We start from the raw sequence: 17,440 nt of genomic DNA, 5'->3' as shown, positions 1-17,440 counted from the left end.
CTGAAGCTGCTGTGTAGCCATCACTGCATAAAAATTGAACAATGTTAAATATAGCAAAATATCAATGGTGCAATTTATTGATTCACAGTGTAAGCACATTACAGCTAGCAGTAAAAAATGCTGCTCTGGATACGTACTGTTTAGTTTCAGATACATATTTTTCATCTTGTGGACATCACTGTTGTGTTCATAGGTTTCCTTGTGTGTTCATGTCTTCACAAGCTGCTTCTGTTCTTAGACTTTCAACTAAATGTCTCGTTCTGAAGCCCTGTTCTGTATTTAGGCTTTAAGTGACACCTTTCATTATCTGTCTCTTTCAAAACATGATTCAAAACTATACACACTCCACTGGACATACGCTAGAAAAAGAGCTGTAAATCTTGTCAACCATGCAAACTTTAAAGGGTCACCTCTGCTTGCTGCCATATAGTAATGCTGCTCAGTGTTTGCAGTTTGAGGCCTTTAAAGATGCCTGCTTTTTTTTTTGTAAGAGATTTTATGCTGCAGATGTTGCCAAGTGTGGCTTTACTTGTACTTATCTATGACTGAAGAGCTAGTAGTTAAACATTTTGCTTATGTGCTTTTAGTTTTGAAGTGTAAACCATTGTTGCCTATCTACTCCAAGTCATTGTTTATAAGCGGATTTGGTTACTCATCATCCAATCAAAAGGTGACCCATTGAATGACAACTCATGGCTCGTCAAGTAATCAGTGTTCGTCAACCTGTTCCTCTGACTGCAATTTATCTCGCGCAAATCATGTGCTATGAGGTGCGAGCATGACAGGACTCGAAGCTGTGTGCTGAAAGGAGACATTCCACCATTTCTGCTTCCTGCAGTTATTTTGTTTTGGAGCAAGGAGAGGCATGTTAAAACAGGATATTTATTAAAAACTGCTGAAGCTGTTCTTCGTTTGCCCTCTTTCTTTCTTTTACCCACAATGCTATTCATAATAAATACAGTTGATGCAGCTAGAACATTGCCTTGCTGCTAACACTCCATCATCGATTCCTCTTGTGCTGGAATATATACAAAAAAAGAATTATCAGTGAAGTAGTAAAATGTGAATTGCAGCTAAAAATCTTGCACTCATGAATAGTACCCATTTTGTAATCCTTAAGAGCGATTCTGTGGGCAGCCCCTGAAGACAATCTTACCTAAAGTATGTCACTGGACAAGTTACCATTGCAATGTTAGTTAGAATAACACACAGCAATACATAGAGCAATGTAACACACACGAGCACACTCTGCAAGACTGAATTTTTTCTGTGAAGGAAACTGTTTGAAAAGGGCCGGCCAAAATTCTCCAGCGTTGTCCTTACCCTTTTGCTCAGCGCTGGCAAGCATCTCATCCAGGTCACACATATCATCGCCAAAGTCCTCGATACTTTGCGACTTCTGTGAATAAACCACTGCTTTCTGCGTCTCAATGTTCCGCAACGAACCTGCACACAAACAAGGCTCCCATCACAATCTTCTTCCTACTTGAATTTTATTATGTGCAATGCGTAACAGTTGAATCCTCTGGTGCAGTAGCCAAGGCTGTCATCTGTAAATTCCTTGCACATTAAATCCCAGTCCTATAGCTGTGAACACTTAGTATTTGAAACCACAATGAAATCAGAACAAATTGTTAATAATTCCTGGCTCGAAGAGTGGCAGTGCTGCATTAACCCTTTGACTGTTTTTTTGCCATACGGGTACTGCGGCCACATTCTGTCCTGCAGAGTTCTTGCTGTTCGGGTAATACGCTGAGCACATAGCATGTTAAAAAATTTGAGGCTGGGGGTGAATTTGTTTCGGAATATTCGACAGTCAAAGGGTTAAGTACCAAAACAAGTTCCCTGCCCTCAAGAAAGAAACTTGCTAAAAAGAGAGGACTGCACTCCTCACACAGTTTATATTTTGCTAATATAAACTGCAAGCAAAGCTGTATACTGTGGGCAATAAAAGAAAACATGCATTTATTGCACAAACAAATATAATGCTAAGAGCTTGCAGAAACTTAATAGGAGCAGCATCTAAAAGAGCTATATTTGGTGCTGCAATAAAGCATTCAGAGTACATATATATATATATATATATATATATATATATATATATATATATATATATATATATATATACACATCAAAGATCAGACAGTCTGGTGTGGCATCCACCAAATTCAAATCAAGCTTGACCATTAAAAAGAGAAAGGAAGGAAAACGTTCCAGTTCACACTAGTCCAAATCTATCGATTTAGTCATTCACTCTGTTTGGTACTGCAAAAAAGTCAATTTTTGCCCCAATGTAGAGCTCGTAAAGAATACGGGCACAGAAAGTCTTCCAACTTCCATTTTCAAAGCTGTGTACGCAGTTATGTACGCAGTGAGCTCACCACCTTTTCCTTTTTTTTTAAGTACATGTTGCATCTAGTAGTGATTTCTTTGTTTCATACGAGCTAAGTACTATGACCTAGAAGGAGCAATACATTCAATGCCTTTCAAAGCACTCAGGCATCACATATGTCCTCAACTGCAGTCCCAAAAAAGAGAGTAGCATAAGTGCATGACGCTGTTACTGTGACAGCAAAAGGCCTATGTGACAAATAATTGAATACATGAAAAAAAAAAAGGTGTTTGCCGTTCGCAGTAGTGCCAGTTGTTACAAGAAGTCTGAGGTGTGTTGTTCTACGTCTAGAAAAGAACGATGTGGTGACTGTCTCGTCTTGGGCAGACGCCTGAACTGCACTTCCTTTGGGGAAGGGATGCAGGGAGCGCAGAAAAAAAAGAAAGCGGGACACATACCAAACTTGGAGTCATTCGCTGAGCCTTCTCTGAACTGCCGGCTAAGCAGGTAGTACTCGTTTGGGTGGCAGATCACTTGTGCAGGCTCAGGGGACTTCTGGGTGATCCGGAACGTTGATGTGCAAGCTAGCTGGTAATGGCCTTTCTCCACAAAGCCCATCACCTGCATTACAACATGAGTGATTTGAATTTCACTCCACATGCAACTGCTTTAAAAGCATGACATACCTCTGCAGTAATCCGGTAACACTTCTACAGCTCATGCATTGTTGGTTTTATGGTGCAGCATAAGCAGATGAGGCTCTCGTGTGTCAAACACAGCACTGAATATTCTTGGTTTGTTTTTATGGGGTTTAATGTCCAAAGTGACTCAGGCCATAAGGGACACTGCAGTGGAGGGCTCTGGATAATTTCAACCACCTGGAAGCCATATTCACCCACCACCAGATCTCCAGCCTGCTTCTTGCTACCTTGCCATTGAAGCCGCCCATCAATACTGTATTATTGCGTTTTTACTTTGCCCATTGCTGATTGTACACCTCTATAGAATCTTTCGGCTGCCTGGCCATCATGACTATATTTAGGCACACAGGCTTGTACAACCTTCGGCTTATACCGCTTATTAAGCTCAATTACGATGCCTGCCATCCAGTCATTAATCTTACAGAATTCATCAATATTACCAGCTATAGACAAGAAACCCTACACTTAGTTTTCATCTTTCCGCTAAAAGTCGATAGTACAGTAGAGTACATGCCAGCCAAACCTTATTAAGCCCTATGATATATCCCATTTAATGCCTGTTTGTTCCTTGAACAGCACCGCTAGGCTTGCCTCAGTAGATAGCATTTTAGCATGAAACATTGCCACAGTCAGTTTCCAATGACGGTCTGTCTGAAGCCAGAGATTCTTAACATCCTCCGCTGCATCACAGGTCTGACTGCTGTCGCGGTCAGTTGCTTTGTTACTGCTAGGCACTGAGGGCCAGTGATATATTAGGGCATTCATGTATGATGTGGCGGCCAATTATTACACCAGGGTGACTAAATCCTATTCTGATGAGGGAGTGCATTTCCGATGGTTGTCATTGGGATTATGGACTTCGCTATGAAATCTATCAACACGTCGATTTAAAATGAAAATCAGTGAAGAATTGCGCAGAACCGGGATTCAAAGTGCAGCCCTCTTAAACATAAGACAGGTGTTCTACCTCTACGCCATGACTGCTCTAAGGGCAAATTACAATGTTGCTCTGTGATCAGATAGAAGCATGCACGTCATTTTCACCTCTTTCAAGTCATTGTCCTTGATTCCTTCAGCCTTGAGCTTTTCTTGAAGCTGAGTTCGATCACAGTGCTTAAAAGGGCAACCTGGAAAGGAGATGCCAATATCTCTGCTGCTACACAAGCTAGATCGAAGACTCTTGTTGGAGGATGACAAGCAGTTCAATTATTGCCACCATCAGCGACTTTTGCAAACCTCAGCGGACACCCTTTCAGTGGCTCTTTGACTGATATTTGTTCCTAAACATTTATTGCTTTTAAGCACATCATTTCATACACAAGTCTCATCGATTGTGACTTTGATGCATCAAATATCTTCCCTCTACCATGAATATCCTTAGGACAAGACCTGTTGCCAGAAAACGTGCTTCATATTTTACACGCTATGAAATGGCCGACGAAAAGAAGCAGTTTTCTAATTAAAAAGAACCATAACACCACGTGTGTGCAGCCATTTTATGTTACAAAGCAAGGAACATTGCATCGAGATACAAAAATAATATGACATCTTGTACTATCAACAGTGAAAAAGAGAAAAATGTGAGCAATGGGCCAATACCAATATATGCACGACCACCCACTACCTTCACAAAATGCATTTCCACGATAGGTCTGCCAGATACTATGAATGACAAAACCAAGTATTTAGCTACCAAATCAATATGGGAAGGAATTTGGTATGCGTTGCTGCCAAGACAGAAACACTGCTGTTGCTTTTATAAAGACGCGCCGGTTATATTTCTCTGAGTGTAGCCTCCAGCGTCTTCTCTCTAGAAGAACATCCTTCGAGATCCCCACTACAATATAAGCAGATCAACAACTGATTTTGACCTGTACTTAGAGCAGACAGAAAAGAGAAATAACGAAGGAAGGCTACCGTGGCATTCCCCTGGACCTGGAGGGATGCCTGAGATGATGCGGTTGCAGCTGTATGGAGTGTAGTTTGCGCGCTTGCCCTCTGTGCCGTAGTTGTGCCGGATGTTGTAGCTGTACTTCTTGTCGAACTGCACCAACAGATACACAATGGTTGGTTGTATCGCACACACACGTTAAAGCATTTCTGAAGAACGCTTGCAAAAATGCATTTTCAAGACCTGACTTGACTCCTGGCAGGCTAAGCACTAAGAACTGTAACTAGCGTGGGAAGATAGAATTCTTCCTTCCGTTTTGCCATTTTGCCATCCTATCCCAGCCACATATAACTTTGCACAACTTCAAAGCAATGAAGAAGCTCAACGTTGCTTGAGGCTGAGATGGCAAGTATACTGCTTAGTCTAGAATTTGAGATGTGACGGAAGGTATCCACTATAAGAAGAGCAGAAAAAAAAAAAAAAAAAAAAAGCCACCAGGTAACTACCAAGGATTTTTTGAATACTATAAGCACTCCCAGCATCCAAGATTAATTTTCTAGGCACTAAAAACGTGGCTTGAATTCAGGTTGGCTACTAAAAATAAAAGAATGCCACATATAGAAAAAGCAAAAAATTACAGGGTCTCTAGATGTCTCTTTAAAGGCCCACTGTCCACCCTCCGGTCGAAAATATTTTCTTCCCCGGTGACTGTGAGACCTCGCCCCTGGAACGCAAGGCCGCAAAATGTTTTTGAAAAGATTAACTAATAACGCAGTTACAGCCACCGCAATCACCTGATTCTATCCTGCCTCTCTCCTTCCGTTCCCTCGCAAAGGTTTTTCACTCTCCTGCCCGAGGTCGTCTAGCCTCCGCAATACAAATTCCCCTTCCTCCTCCGCGTTTGGCGGGAGGTGGGGCGTGGCTCTCCGCGAGCGCGAAAGAAAAAAAAATAAAAAAATAAAAAAAAAAAAACACGGCCGAGGGAGCTCGCGCCGCTGGATTCAGTCTGGCCGTGGCGAGGGAAAAGCGCGCTGCGAGCGGTAGACACCCATCCTTCTCCCGTCAGTAAGTGAGACGGACCAATGGACGTCGTTCCCAGTACGTACATCATTACCGGGCCCGTCGGGCCAGCGCTGGCTTCTCAAAGGAGAGCATGAGGGAGCTTTGAATTGTATTTTCGATGCTTTAGCGCGCGTGTCGCTGTAGAATTTTGCACAGACTATCTCCGGTACCTGATCGAAACACTGGGCTCTTTTTCTTAAAAGGGCCTTCCCTGGACAGTGGCCCTTTAAGAGGCGAATGGCGAATGCCAACCCTCTCTCTCCTATCATTTACCTCTCATCATTTGCCTCTTACCAGCATTCGTTACAATGCTACATATTATACATAATTGGTTTACAGGAAAGGAAAGGCCTAATATCTGTCACACTTTCTCTGGAAACAGTGAGTTTGGACAGTGCACCATTATTCCTGTTGCATGGCATTCCTTGGCGCGCGCTCAAGTGTGGCATTGCACATGGCAGGAACTCTAGACAAGAACAAATCTCGTGGAATCGTGCGGAATATGACAGATCTTGTGCACAACTAGCCTAGAAAGGCTTTCGCCTTAAAAAAATCTCACATTCTCAACGCCGACATGCTTGGAAAACTCCTCCCTCCAGAAACGCAGGGCATCCTGGAGGCCGAGTCCAATTCCCTTGAGGAAGAGGCCGTACTGCATGCGGGCTCCGTGACGAAGGTGGTGGTTGGCGCGCAGTGCGGCATGCATTGTCTTCATGCACATCGGGAAGGATTCTTTGCAGAGCTGCAAGCCATAAATCAGATTCATAGGAAGGACTTGATCACAAGGTCACGCCATGTTTATCACAGAGGACGCCCACTGCACCCACTGTTTTCTTGTATAAAAAGTAACTCGAGCTCAGCTGTCTAAAAATAACGGCAAAATCAAAAGTGTTAGTGTCATGCCGTAAGCTCCATAATGTGCTGTGTATTTGTCACCGCTAGAGATGCGATTTGACAAGCCTCAAGTCTGGAACATGAAAACAACAACAAAATGAAAGTGCCATTAACCCGCTGTTTGCACGAGTTACAAGACACTGCAAAACAAAGAGCACGTCAACATTAGCACACTGCTAGCGCACTCCCTGCTGCCTCCTTGTACTGATCTGTACCTTGCACCACCGTCACTCAAAACTTCAGAACTCGTACATTTATGGCAGTGACACAAACCATGGCCAAAGTCCGTTTACCAGGGCAATGGCTGGGCAGATCAAGAAAGGGAACACGAGGGAAACTGGACCGAATATTAGGCCGAAAGCCTTTAATGGCTCATAGTCCCGGCGTCTGGCATCCTCTCCCACTATAACCGTCAATCAAATTACATCATCAACTGAAACATACATCATAATTCTCCTTGTCTACCATGGGGAAGATAAAAAAAATAAATCCTGTCTCCACCGGAAATCGAACCTCCATCCTTTGGGCCCCCAGCAGAGCGCTTTAACCAACTGCGCCGTGCCTGAGATCATGAAACGCACGTCAATTCTCCTTGTCTACCATCAGGATGATATTCAGTTCAGTTCAGTCGTTCAGTCGTGTCCGACTCTTCGTGACCCTATGGACCATGTCACGCCACGCTTTCCGGTCTCTCACTATCTTCCTAGCATCACATAACTTCATCTGCAGTGCCTCGAGGAAGCCATCTAACCATCGCGTTCGCTGCCTACCCCTTCTCCGGCGACCATCAACCTTTACCAACATCAAATCTTTCTCCAGCAACTCCTCTCTTCTCATCAGATGACCAAAGTAGCTGAGCTTTAACTTTAGAATTTGACCCTCCAATGAGCAGTCAGGGTTTATGGTCGACAATATCGACTGATTTGATCTTCTGGCAGTCCAAGGAACTCTCAAGTCTTCGCCAGCACCACAATTCAAACGAATCAATTCTTCGACGGTCAGCCTTTTTCACAGTCCAACTCTCGCATCCATACATCACAACTGGAGAGACCATAGCACGAGTTACGGATCTTGGTTGGCAGACTAATGTCTCTGCTCTTTACTAGGCGGTCAAGGCTAGCCATTGCTCTCTTTCCCAGAAGCAGGCGTCTCCTAATTTCATGGCTGCAGTCTCCTTCCGAGGTAATCTTGGAGCCCAAAAAGAGAAAATCTGTCACAGCTTCCACTTCTTGTCCATTGATGTTCCAGGACTTGATAGGGCAAGACGCCATGATCTTTGTCTTTTTAATGTTCAGTTTAAGCCCAAACTTCTCACTCTCTTCTTGTACGCGCATCAGAAGTGCATTTAGTTGATAATGATAATGAGAGCAAACGTAATGCATCGTGTGCACCAGCAACGCTCAGGCTTCCGCATTTCTGCAGTGTAGATTCCACAGTGCTCTAAAAATTTTTAATAAACTTTTCATCGAGCGGTGACCATGTTTTAAGTTTTAAAGTTTAGGATATCCTTTTCATTTAAACAATTTTGCGGTACTCACAATCAGCACCATATGCTGTGAACAGAACACATACTTGTTGAGAAAGTGCGAGCCAAAGATTTTTTTACTACAGCTAACAAGTGACTGTGCTTATGGTGTTCTGCAGCCAGAGGTGCCCATGCATCACAAAGCTTCATCCTCACTATAATCATTCTTTTTATCAGGTAAACTGGGCTGTATCAGGTCATGACCTCCCCTCCCTCCATTCAGTGAAGTCCTGCCTATGCAGCCGGAACGAAGAAACGAGACAGACGAGAGCTGAAGACTCACCTCATCTATCATTTCCGGGGTGACAGAGTCAGAAGGTCGTGACGCATCGAATCCACTCCCAGCATCAAAACTGGCCACAGCACGCAGAATAGGAACAATGCGGTCGTCCTCTTCGAGCCGCTGGAAGATGCGCGTCGTCTGCGCCAGCAGGTGTGACAGGTGCGCCCGGTACTGGGACTCGACCAGGGTGATAAGGAACTCACTCGGCACATATGCCTCACCTCGCCGCAAGTATACAGACCGGTCGGACACCAGGGGCAGCACATCAAGGAACGAAACCTGTGTGGAACGTGGAAAGCACCAGATTTAACCATCTCATATGATACTCGTGCTTCTGAGCTGCTCTGCACACAGCAAATTCAGTAACTGGTTCAAAGCAGCTAAACGCCCCAACACAGCTTGATTATGGCCATGACTGGGTTTCAACCTAGTGTAGGTGCACAAACCTCAAAGTGTGTATGGCTGTTTCCATTATCTAACTGCTGCCACAATCTATATTGACTGATGATGTACATGATGCAGCAGACATCATACTGCAAAGTTACAAAGGTCCATGAAAACTTATTTATAACTTATTTTCACCAAGGTTGACAACTGGGCGAGTTGGTACTCGTTCATTTTAAAGCAGCCAAAAGACGAGACACAGAATTTTCACACTTTGTAATCTACATAAAGAAAGCAGTCTTTTGTAATCTACATAAAGCAAGCAATCTTTTGTAATCTACATAAAGAAAGCAATGCTTCTATGACAAAAGATTAAAGACTGAGCTACATGTGAGCAAAAAAGAGAGCGCAGCGAAAGTTATCATGGTTCGCTCCGTCGCCGAATGGGCAAGATACATGCACGTGACAAAATGAAGGCGGGATATCCCTGAAAATGTTAATACTCTTAACCTTTAGTTCCTAGTCAAAAAGAAAAAGTGCTTTCTAATAGTAATTGTAATTGTATGTTTTGCAGACAGATCAATGAAATGAAATGCATAAAACGCAGTTTTTTTCATGCAAATATTGAATTTAGCTATTCCTGGTGAGTTTTGGAGCTTCTCGTTGCAGGTTTTTTTTTATTTTTGACTTGACAGCACTGACGCAGCCCATATACAGTGCATTGAAAAGATGTTTAATAACTATTCAGTGTGCTATTTGGCAGCAGCTTGAACCAGCAAGTTGGAAGTCGTGTATGTTTTCATTTCTGTGCTGCTGTTTCATTTGCACAGCTTATTGAAGCCTTCAATAGGTTAAAACAACTCGATGAAAAATTCAGCACCCTTCCCATGTAGCATTTGAGAAACATTAAATGTATTGTTGATATTATGAATGCACTAACCTTAGTCATTTACGCTTAATAACCTTGAAACATAACATTAGGGATCCTCGTGATGTGTGTCAAGCATGCAGGTTAATGAACTGCTCATCTGCATATATGAGCAGTTCATTAACACCCGTGCAGGATCATTCATCAACACCCGTGCAGGATCAACACTGCAATCCCTGACGTGTCACTCCATTTAAGGAAATTTCATTTATAGGCTGATGGTGTCACAACCTGGCAACAATTCTAACACTGTCACATTAAAAATCTCATCCTGCAGAAAATCTGCGATTGTCAGCGTTGTGAACAAAAAGTGATGGGCATGGCTCTAGCATGTGGCAGTTGGTAGGCAACATGCCTGGGTAGTGATTGGCTGAGCAACATCCCGAGACCACATGACATGGTAGGCCCTGCCAATCCTGGCATCTCAAATGAGTCTTCTTTGCTCTTGAAGGAACAATTGTTCACAGCAAACGGCTTCATCAAACCACATGTGCGCACAATTATGTTTACACCCAATGGAAAGGAGTGAGGAGGAAGCAAAGAGCGGGGGCTATGTTGAGCAGTCTTTTCTGTAAAGGGGTGGCTTACGGCTGCATGCTAATGAATATGTGCTAAAAAGAGGTGAAAACTAAAGGCTTAGTTATTAAGCAAGTAGCAATGTACACGAATGAGGATCTATAAAAAGACGCGCAGATCTGATTCCACTAATCCTATTGTGTCATATCGTTAAAGGCAAAACTTACTTTCCTACAAATTTGTTTTGGCAATGAGTGAAGAGGCAAACGTCTCTGACCACTGCAACGGCTCTTGGCTAGTTATCCCCCAACGCTATGCAAACGACTCCAAGAAACATCTCCAAGCTCCTATTATTTCAGTTCAGTTCAGGCGTTCAGTCGTGTCCGACTCTTCGTGACCCTATGGACCATGTCACGCCACGCTTTCCGGTCTCCTATTATTTCCTATTATTTCACCCTACACAAAACAAGCTCAGGTAAACGGCCAGACCAAATGAAAGCAACTCTACACGGCACCCCTTGCCAGCATGGTTCAAACACTCATAATTGGGAAGTGTTTTATTCCAACAATCCCTGCAACAAGTACAATGGCATGGTGCACGAAAAGCATGTTTACCAATCCCACAACACTCTGGACAACATTCCCTACACCGGCCAGAATGCGAAAGTAACCGTTTTCATTTGCGACATGCCATGGCAAAAAACCCTGTGTGCTTCAGGGGAAGTATTCTAGAAAGCAACAGCTGAGCATCCCATCCCCCTTTCACCAAAAGAAACAGAAAATGTCTGCACATGATATTCTCACACATGCCTCTGTCAAAAAACACAGCCCAAGCAAGGCAACTATGACACAAATTCTTCCAATGCACTGCATGTAGTATATATGGAAGGCATATCACTAATTACCAAAGTTCGCTTTTGTGACTAAGCGAGACCCAAACAGACTGGTGAAATGTCATCTTTTGTAACCTTTTCACATGCAGATATTTTGTACCTAACAGGGGGGAAAAAAACTGTTTTCCATCCCGTGCTAGTCTCAGACAAGTATGAGGAATGCTCTAGAGGACAATGATCCGCAAGCAAAGAATAGCTGATCATTGCACTACGAGTAACACAAGAGGTCCTCTTGTGGTACTCATAGCATAACATAAATTTTAAATAAGTTACCTACACTGATGTAGCCCATGCTAACGCACAAGCCCTAGGGCTTCCACACCGCTAAAAAGCCTATATCAGCGAGTCTGGCTCTCTTCATGAGCGTGTCTGTGGCAGGTGAGATGGCCAGACACTGATTGGTCGACAGGTTGTGTGATATCATGGGACCACATGCCATGGCCACATTGGCAGCAGCTGCAAACTTCGTCTGCTCTTTTGAAATGGCAATCCAACCTGCCAGGACCCTTGGAGCCCCATGTCAGATACGCTACTCCTAAACCATGCATGCACGCTTGTATGGCTTGGTTAAAGCACGGCTTTCTATCTGAGTTGCTCCTGCCAACTTGGGTAGCATACATTATACGAAATGCCAAGCAAGGTAAGTCTGTTCCAATCTAGCAAACCCATAAAAGGTCAAGATGAGCGATGCAAAATGAGGGCAAACCGTGCTAGCACACGATAATTTGTAGTTAGCCTCAAGCTAAACTGCATTTTTGTTTTCGTACAGGCAAAAACGTCACTATAATAAATATTTGCATGCAACAAAATGAACTGTGCTACTTGCCACTGTGACACTTGTCCTTTGCCATCACTGCTTTTTGATAACAAAAAGTCAAAGCTATCCCACAGCCTAGAATGAGGAGCAAGGGACAACTCCCTCTTACCTTGTAAACATCCATTGTATCCAGTTTGACGGCAGTCAAGTCTGGCGATGAAGCAACTATCTGTTCAAAATACTTTGCTTTCTCGGCTGCACTTATCTGCAAGTGTAGTCAAACAGTAAAATCAATGCATACAAGCTATGTAGCAGTAGACAAGAAAAGAAAAATAATCATACAATTCAAGTTCTTCAGTGCAAGCTAAAATGTTAAAAAAAAAAAAAAAACTTAATAACTAGACAAATAATGTACAAAATAGACACTAAAAAACTAAGTTGGTGATTTTTCACTCAAATGGCAGATATAAACACAATGTCACCTTGATAAACTCGAAAATAGATATTGTTCTCTGTGCTGAGATGGTCAACAATCATTTTGCAGTCTACATTGGCCTGATCATGTGAATAAATTATTGCAAATGAGCTCTCTCACTGCAATGTTAAATCACCATCATTATTTTCTTCCTCAGCCAGTGAAGCTATTGGCCTACACAGCCGTATCCGCACCCTCCATATGTTAGTTCATTTATTAAGGGACACCACTACTAAAACAAATTTGACTAGGCTGTTAAAAATGCAGAAAAGAATTCTGCAAGTTATTGCAAATTTACGAACATAGAGTCTGCTGCCTCTCAACTGAAACAGTGCAAGGTACATAGAGCACACAATAAATTAAACTCATACAGACTGTCTCATACACATGACCTCTCCTTTCGAGTATTGCACCCTTGCAGCCGAACAATCTCCTATGTTGCACAACTACAGACAAACAACGGTGAGTGCTGAACTCAGATGTCCCAAAATGTTTTGCCATAGCTTCTAAATGCCTACGAAAGGTTACGAATCAATACTTCTAAACTAACCCACTCTAAATTAAAATAATTGCTCAAAATCTGAGGTACAAGTACCTTACTTGTATCACATAAATTACATGTTTATGCATGCTCACATACTTATAGGTTGTTGAAACTGATTTCTTTGTAGAGCATAAATGGAACTATTTAAGTATATTTTTGTGTTTTTGCTACCACTAAACTTCAGGGTCACGGGCTTTTCAAGGCATTGCAGAAGAGAATTTCCTATGTCCTCCTGTGCAAATTGTACTGCAAATAAAAGAGAGGATGAATTAACTGAACTCACTGGCGTGAACCCCATGTTGGCGTCCTTCAAGAAAGCCTGGATACCAGCGGCACTTTCGTTTTGGAATCGAAAGCGGAACAGGTCCATTTCTTGGCTCATAAACCAACGTCGCTGAGCTGGCCTACAACAAATGAGCAATGCATTAGTTACACTGAATTTGTTTCAACCTTTTGTGCGCCGAATAATATGGTACTGTTATGGTTGCTTTGGTGTGCTAGTTTGTTCAGCAGCATCGTGAAGCACACAGTGCGACACGCGATATAGAGTGGAAAAAACGGGACACAGCTGACAGTCAACCCTGTGTATCGTCTACAGTCTTTCTTCCTTCACTGCATGCCAGGTGCTGAGCTTCAGGATACTGATCAAATATGTCATGACAAGGCAGTGCCACATCACACACAGGGCTCAGGCATCAGTCTCTTGAGCAGAGACTGGGAGCTCATCAAATACACTGCATATGCTCAATAAATGTGCACAACATCAGCACTGGATATACAACTATTATTTTAACGGCACTGCGACATTTTAATTGCTGCCGATTATGCTGGTTAAATGGATTCCTCATGCATTCCAGACATCAGTGCAAAACGAGTTGATCAGATTGGAGCATGCAAATCAAAGTTACAAAGATTGGAAGAAAATGAGCTTAACAATTTCGTTCTCCCAGTGCCAAGACGTGGATGCTAACAACGAAAAAACAGTGGAAGCCTGCACCCAGATGTTGTCTTGCCAGAGCAGGCCTCAGCCATGCATTTTGACGAACCTCTGTGTATGCACAGTACGCAAGGCAGGGGTGACAACGAAAGCTCCCTCAAGCTCTTTTAATGGTAAAATAGGAAGGCACACCAGTTCCATCGAACTTCGCCTGTTTGGCCCTTCTCTTCACATTTTCGGCCAAGGTGTGTCAACTGTCTTTTCTTTGTCACTGCCTTTTTGTTGCAGTCTGAAAAGCAGTGCTGGCTTCCGCAAAAGCTTTAAGCTAAATGTAAAGTGCCACTTCTAGTGTTGTTCTTAATTTTCGCTCGCTTTCATGCCTTTGTTCAGCTTTGTCCCTTGAAAAAATTATACAGCACCCGCACACGTCATATTTTAGATCAACCTTAGCGCTACAAAGGAACCAAATTCATACTGAATGCCCACTCAATCAGAATGATAGCAACCAATATGGCTGCCACCTCATTTTCGCAGCTGAAAATGCCGCTGTGTTCCACAATCATTGGCTTGAAACGATAATTTCTGAAGAAGATTAAAATACTATATATTATGATTTTGGTGACCTTTTTAGGTGCCAGGCATCACCATGTTCCATAATGTGCAATTAAAGAATTAAAACCACATGCTTGACTAATACAGCAGGTAACAGCCACTAAGCATGTCATATTCTGGCTACACTGGCAGTTTGCATGTGGTATCATGGGTGTAATCTTTGGGCACAGAGTTTACAATCCACAGTGCATATGGGAAGTGGCTGCTGATGAGCGGATTAGCAAAATACCCAGATTCTTGCTGCAGTTCCTGGTCCCAAAGATGGTGGCTTCTATGACGTCAGTTCACACTATGTATACCAAGCAAAGTGAACGAAAAGAAAAAAAGAGCGCGGGCTTTAAAAGGACACTGAAAACAGATTGATGCTGGCCTCTATCGAGAGACTGCAGCATTTTAACAACAGAGAATTCTCTCACTAAAAACAAACCTTTTATGACTTGAAAATACCAAGAAACAAACTATAGAATCAAAACGCCAGCTCATTTCTTTAATAATGCGTTTGTTGATACCCTATTCTTGACCTAGATCCCTATACCGCCATTCCTTTCCAAATGGCGTTAACCAGTACTCGTCAGTGTGGATGCCATGAATTTTTGAGCCAAGGGGCAGGAAAATTTTTAATCTAATTCTCTCAGCTATCAATGATTTTCTTACTGCTGACAAGCATCAAGGTGACTATAATTTGTAGATAAATTTTTACGGAGCACAACAAAAAGATGCAGCTGTCTTCAGTGCCCCTTAACTCCATGACATGCTACATATGAAGTGAGCCTGCAGCTCTTTCTGATAATATGCTTCACACAGCAGTGATTTCATCGTGTCAAGAGAACTCCACACCGTTCATGTTGCAAAAAAAAAGTGCATTTTTTAAAATGATCAATGGCAAACTCAGTGCATAAAAATTCACAAAGCAGTGAGCATAGTAAAACATAGTCTAGCATTTTTATGCAGATATATTTTGCCACCAGAAGTAACACCGATGCATTCTGCGATTTCTTTTTGAAATATTGCCATGATACTTCAGTTGTTTACACAATGATGAGGCATTTCGATGCTGTTATCAATTTGGATACTGCATGAAACTTGGCATATTTCTGAAAAATTAACTGCCGGTATTTCGTGCTGCGAAACTAAAGAAATTGTCTTTAAGGCATGAACATATTATAGAGGAAGAAAATATTTTGGACACAAACAAAAAACGGCCTAAACTGCTCCAGGAAGAAGAAATTAGCCGGACTAGGTCAAAATACCTAAACTCACCACTCGCGGCAATAATTCATTTCCTCCTTTGGTGCTGCCTATCCCACACCCTTATCAGCTTGGCCACTAATTATTCTGCCAAATACTTCACAGATAGCAAACAAGCTCTGTACGACTTCTTTTAATGTTAACGTCATGTGATACAGTACAGAAAACAAAATGTGGGGCTCAGCTTACGTTTCACAGAAGGCGAAGAGGAGGATGAAAAACGACAAGTTGTCCTTCCGGATGATAGCTACACTATTGTCATCAGTCACCTACGGAGAAAGAGAGAGGAAATAAGGCGGATGAACTGCGCAATGATAGAGAAAGCAACAAATACACTACAAAAAACAAAGGCCCGCTCCCCATTTTCGAAAGGGTCCGTTTGCTGAAGTAATCTGAATACGAAGAATGAACCGATGAACCGCTCAGAATTGCAATTTCCACCTCGGTTAAGCATATCTCGGCAGGGCAATTGACGGCTGCATACGAAGCAGTGAGACTCATTTGGTATATGAACTTAGTACTAGCGCCCGCAGCTGCATGAAAAGCAAGCCAACGGCTCAACTAATCGCACGAAGTACAGCCGAAGGACCTCACCCTACTGACGTAGGCTTTCAGTTTCTGCTTGCGTAGGTCGTCCATCACGGCACTGGCATAGTCCGGTGAACGCTTGTTGTTGAACTTGGCATCAGCGACTTCGAAGGCTTTCAATACTGTGGGAGAGACACCGCATTAGGATAGGTGATGCCGGCTTGCGATTGCTCAAAGCGCGCTTGTTCTGCAAGTCTACTTCACCCTTCAACCTTTCGATGGCTATCTCCTCGAATTCGCTCAGCGGTATGTAGTCGGTGGGAGGAGTGTTGTAGAAATTCAAAAGCGTCTTACGACCCGCGTAATCGGTCAGAGGATCACCGACTGCGGTGTGTCGCCGTCTCCCGCGGCCTGAAAACTGCATTTTGAACCCGAAAAGAGGCGAAATAAAACTCTTCCCCGCAAGAACTAAATATGCGCGCCAAGACACCTCCCGCTACAACTTTCCCGCGAAAATTTAGACCCCCACAGGCCCACAGGCTTGCCGCTTACAGTGTTTACTCTTTGATGTCTAAAAAGAGCGCTGTAAGCCCAATAAAAATAGTTTTTAAATATTTTCAGAAAAAACTCACTTAATAAATTATTATTTAAAAATTATTTTACCAAAATTGTAGTAGTTTTTTTTTTTTATGACTGAGAGGCACAAAATTTTTCTGTAATGCTGAAGTCAAAAAGAAAAAAAAAATGACGTCATAATAAAGCAAACTGTGGCGCTAATTTTGAACATCTGTTTAGGCGAAATGCAGCCCAAATGTGGATGAACAAAAGATCGTCCTACGCCTGGCGGCCTTTTCTGCGGCCACGGCGCAGGAAAGCCGGCAAGGAGCCGCATTGGGCGTTGTAGCTGCGGAAGTTGGCGTTGCACTGCGT

The 17,440-nt window shown here is 42.9% G+C and overlaps 1 protein-coding gene across 1 annotated transcript; it reads right to left on the bottom strand.

Moving 5' to 3' along the window:
* Positions 1-868: 868 nt before the first annotated feature.
* LOC146178394 (DNA primase large subunit-like) lies at positions 869-17,043 on the bottom strand. Its single transcript, XM_084578223.1, has 12 exons — positions 16,775-17,043; positions 16,577-16,692; positions 16,172-16,251; positions 13,469-13,589; positions 12,336-12,431; positions 8,689-8,967; positions 6,546-6,728; positions 4,951-5,077; positions 4,078-4,160; positions 2,791-2,953; positions 1,324-1,446; positions 869-1,018 (listed from the first exon to the last, which is right to left on the bottom strand). The coding sequence occupies exons 1-12, from the start codon at positions 16,932-16,934 to the stop codon at positions 990-992; spliced, it is 1,560 nt and encodes a 519-aa protein (XP_084434349.1). The 5' UTR covers positions 16,935-17,043; the 3' UTR covers positions 869-989.
* Between the last annotated feature and the right edge of the window lie 397 nt (positions 17,044-17,440).

The sequence above is a fragment of the Amblyomma maculatum genome, chromosome 9, assembly GCF_055883805.1.
Source record: "Amblyomma maculatum isolate TAMU_Amacu chromosome 9, ASM5588380v1, whole genome shotgun sequence".
Taxonomy (NCBI): Eukaryota; Metazoa; Arthropoda; class Arachnida; order Ixodida; family Ixodidae; genus Amblyomma; species Amblyomma maculatum.
This window is presented reverse-complemented; position numbering and strand designations above follow the sequence as displayed.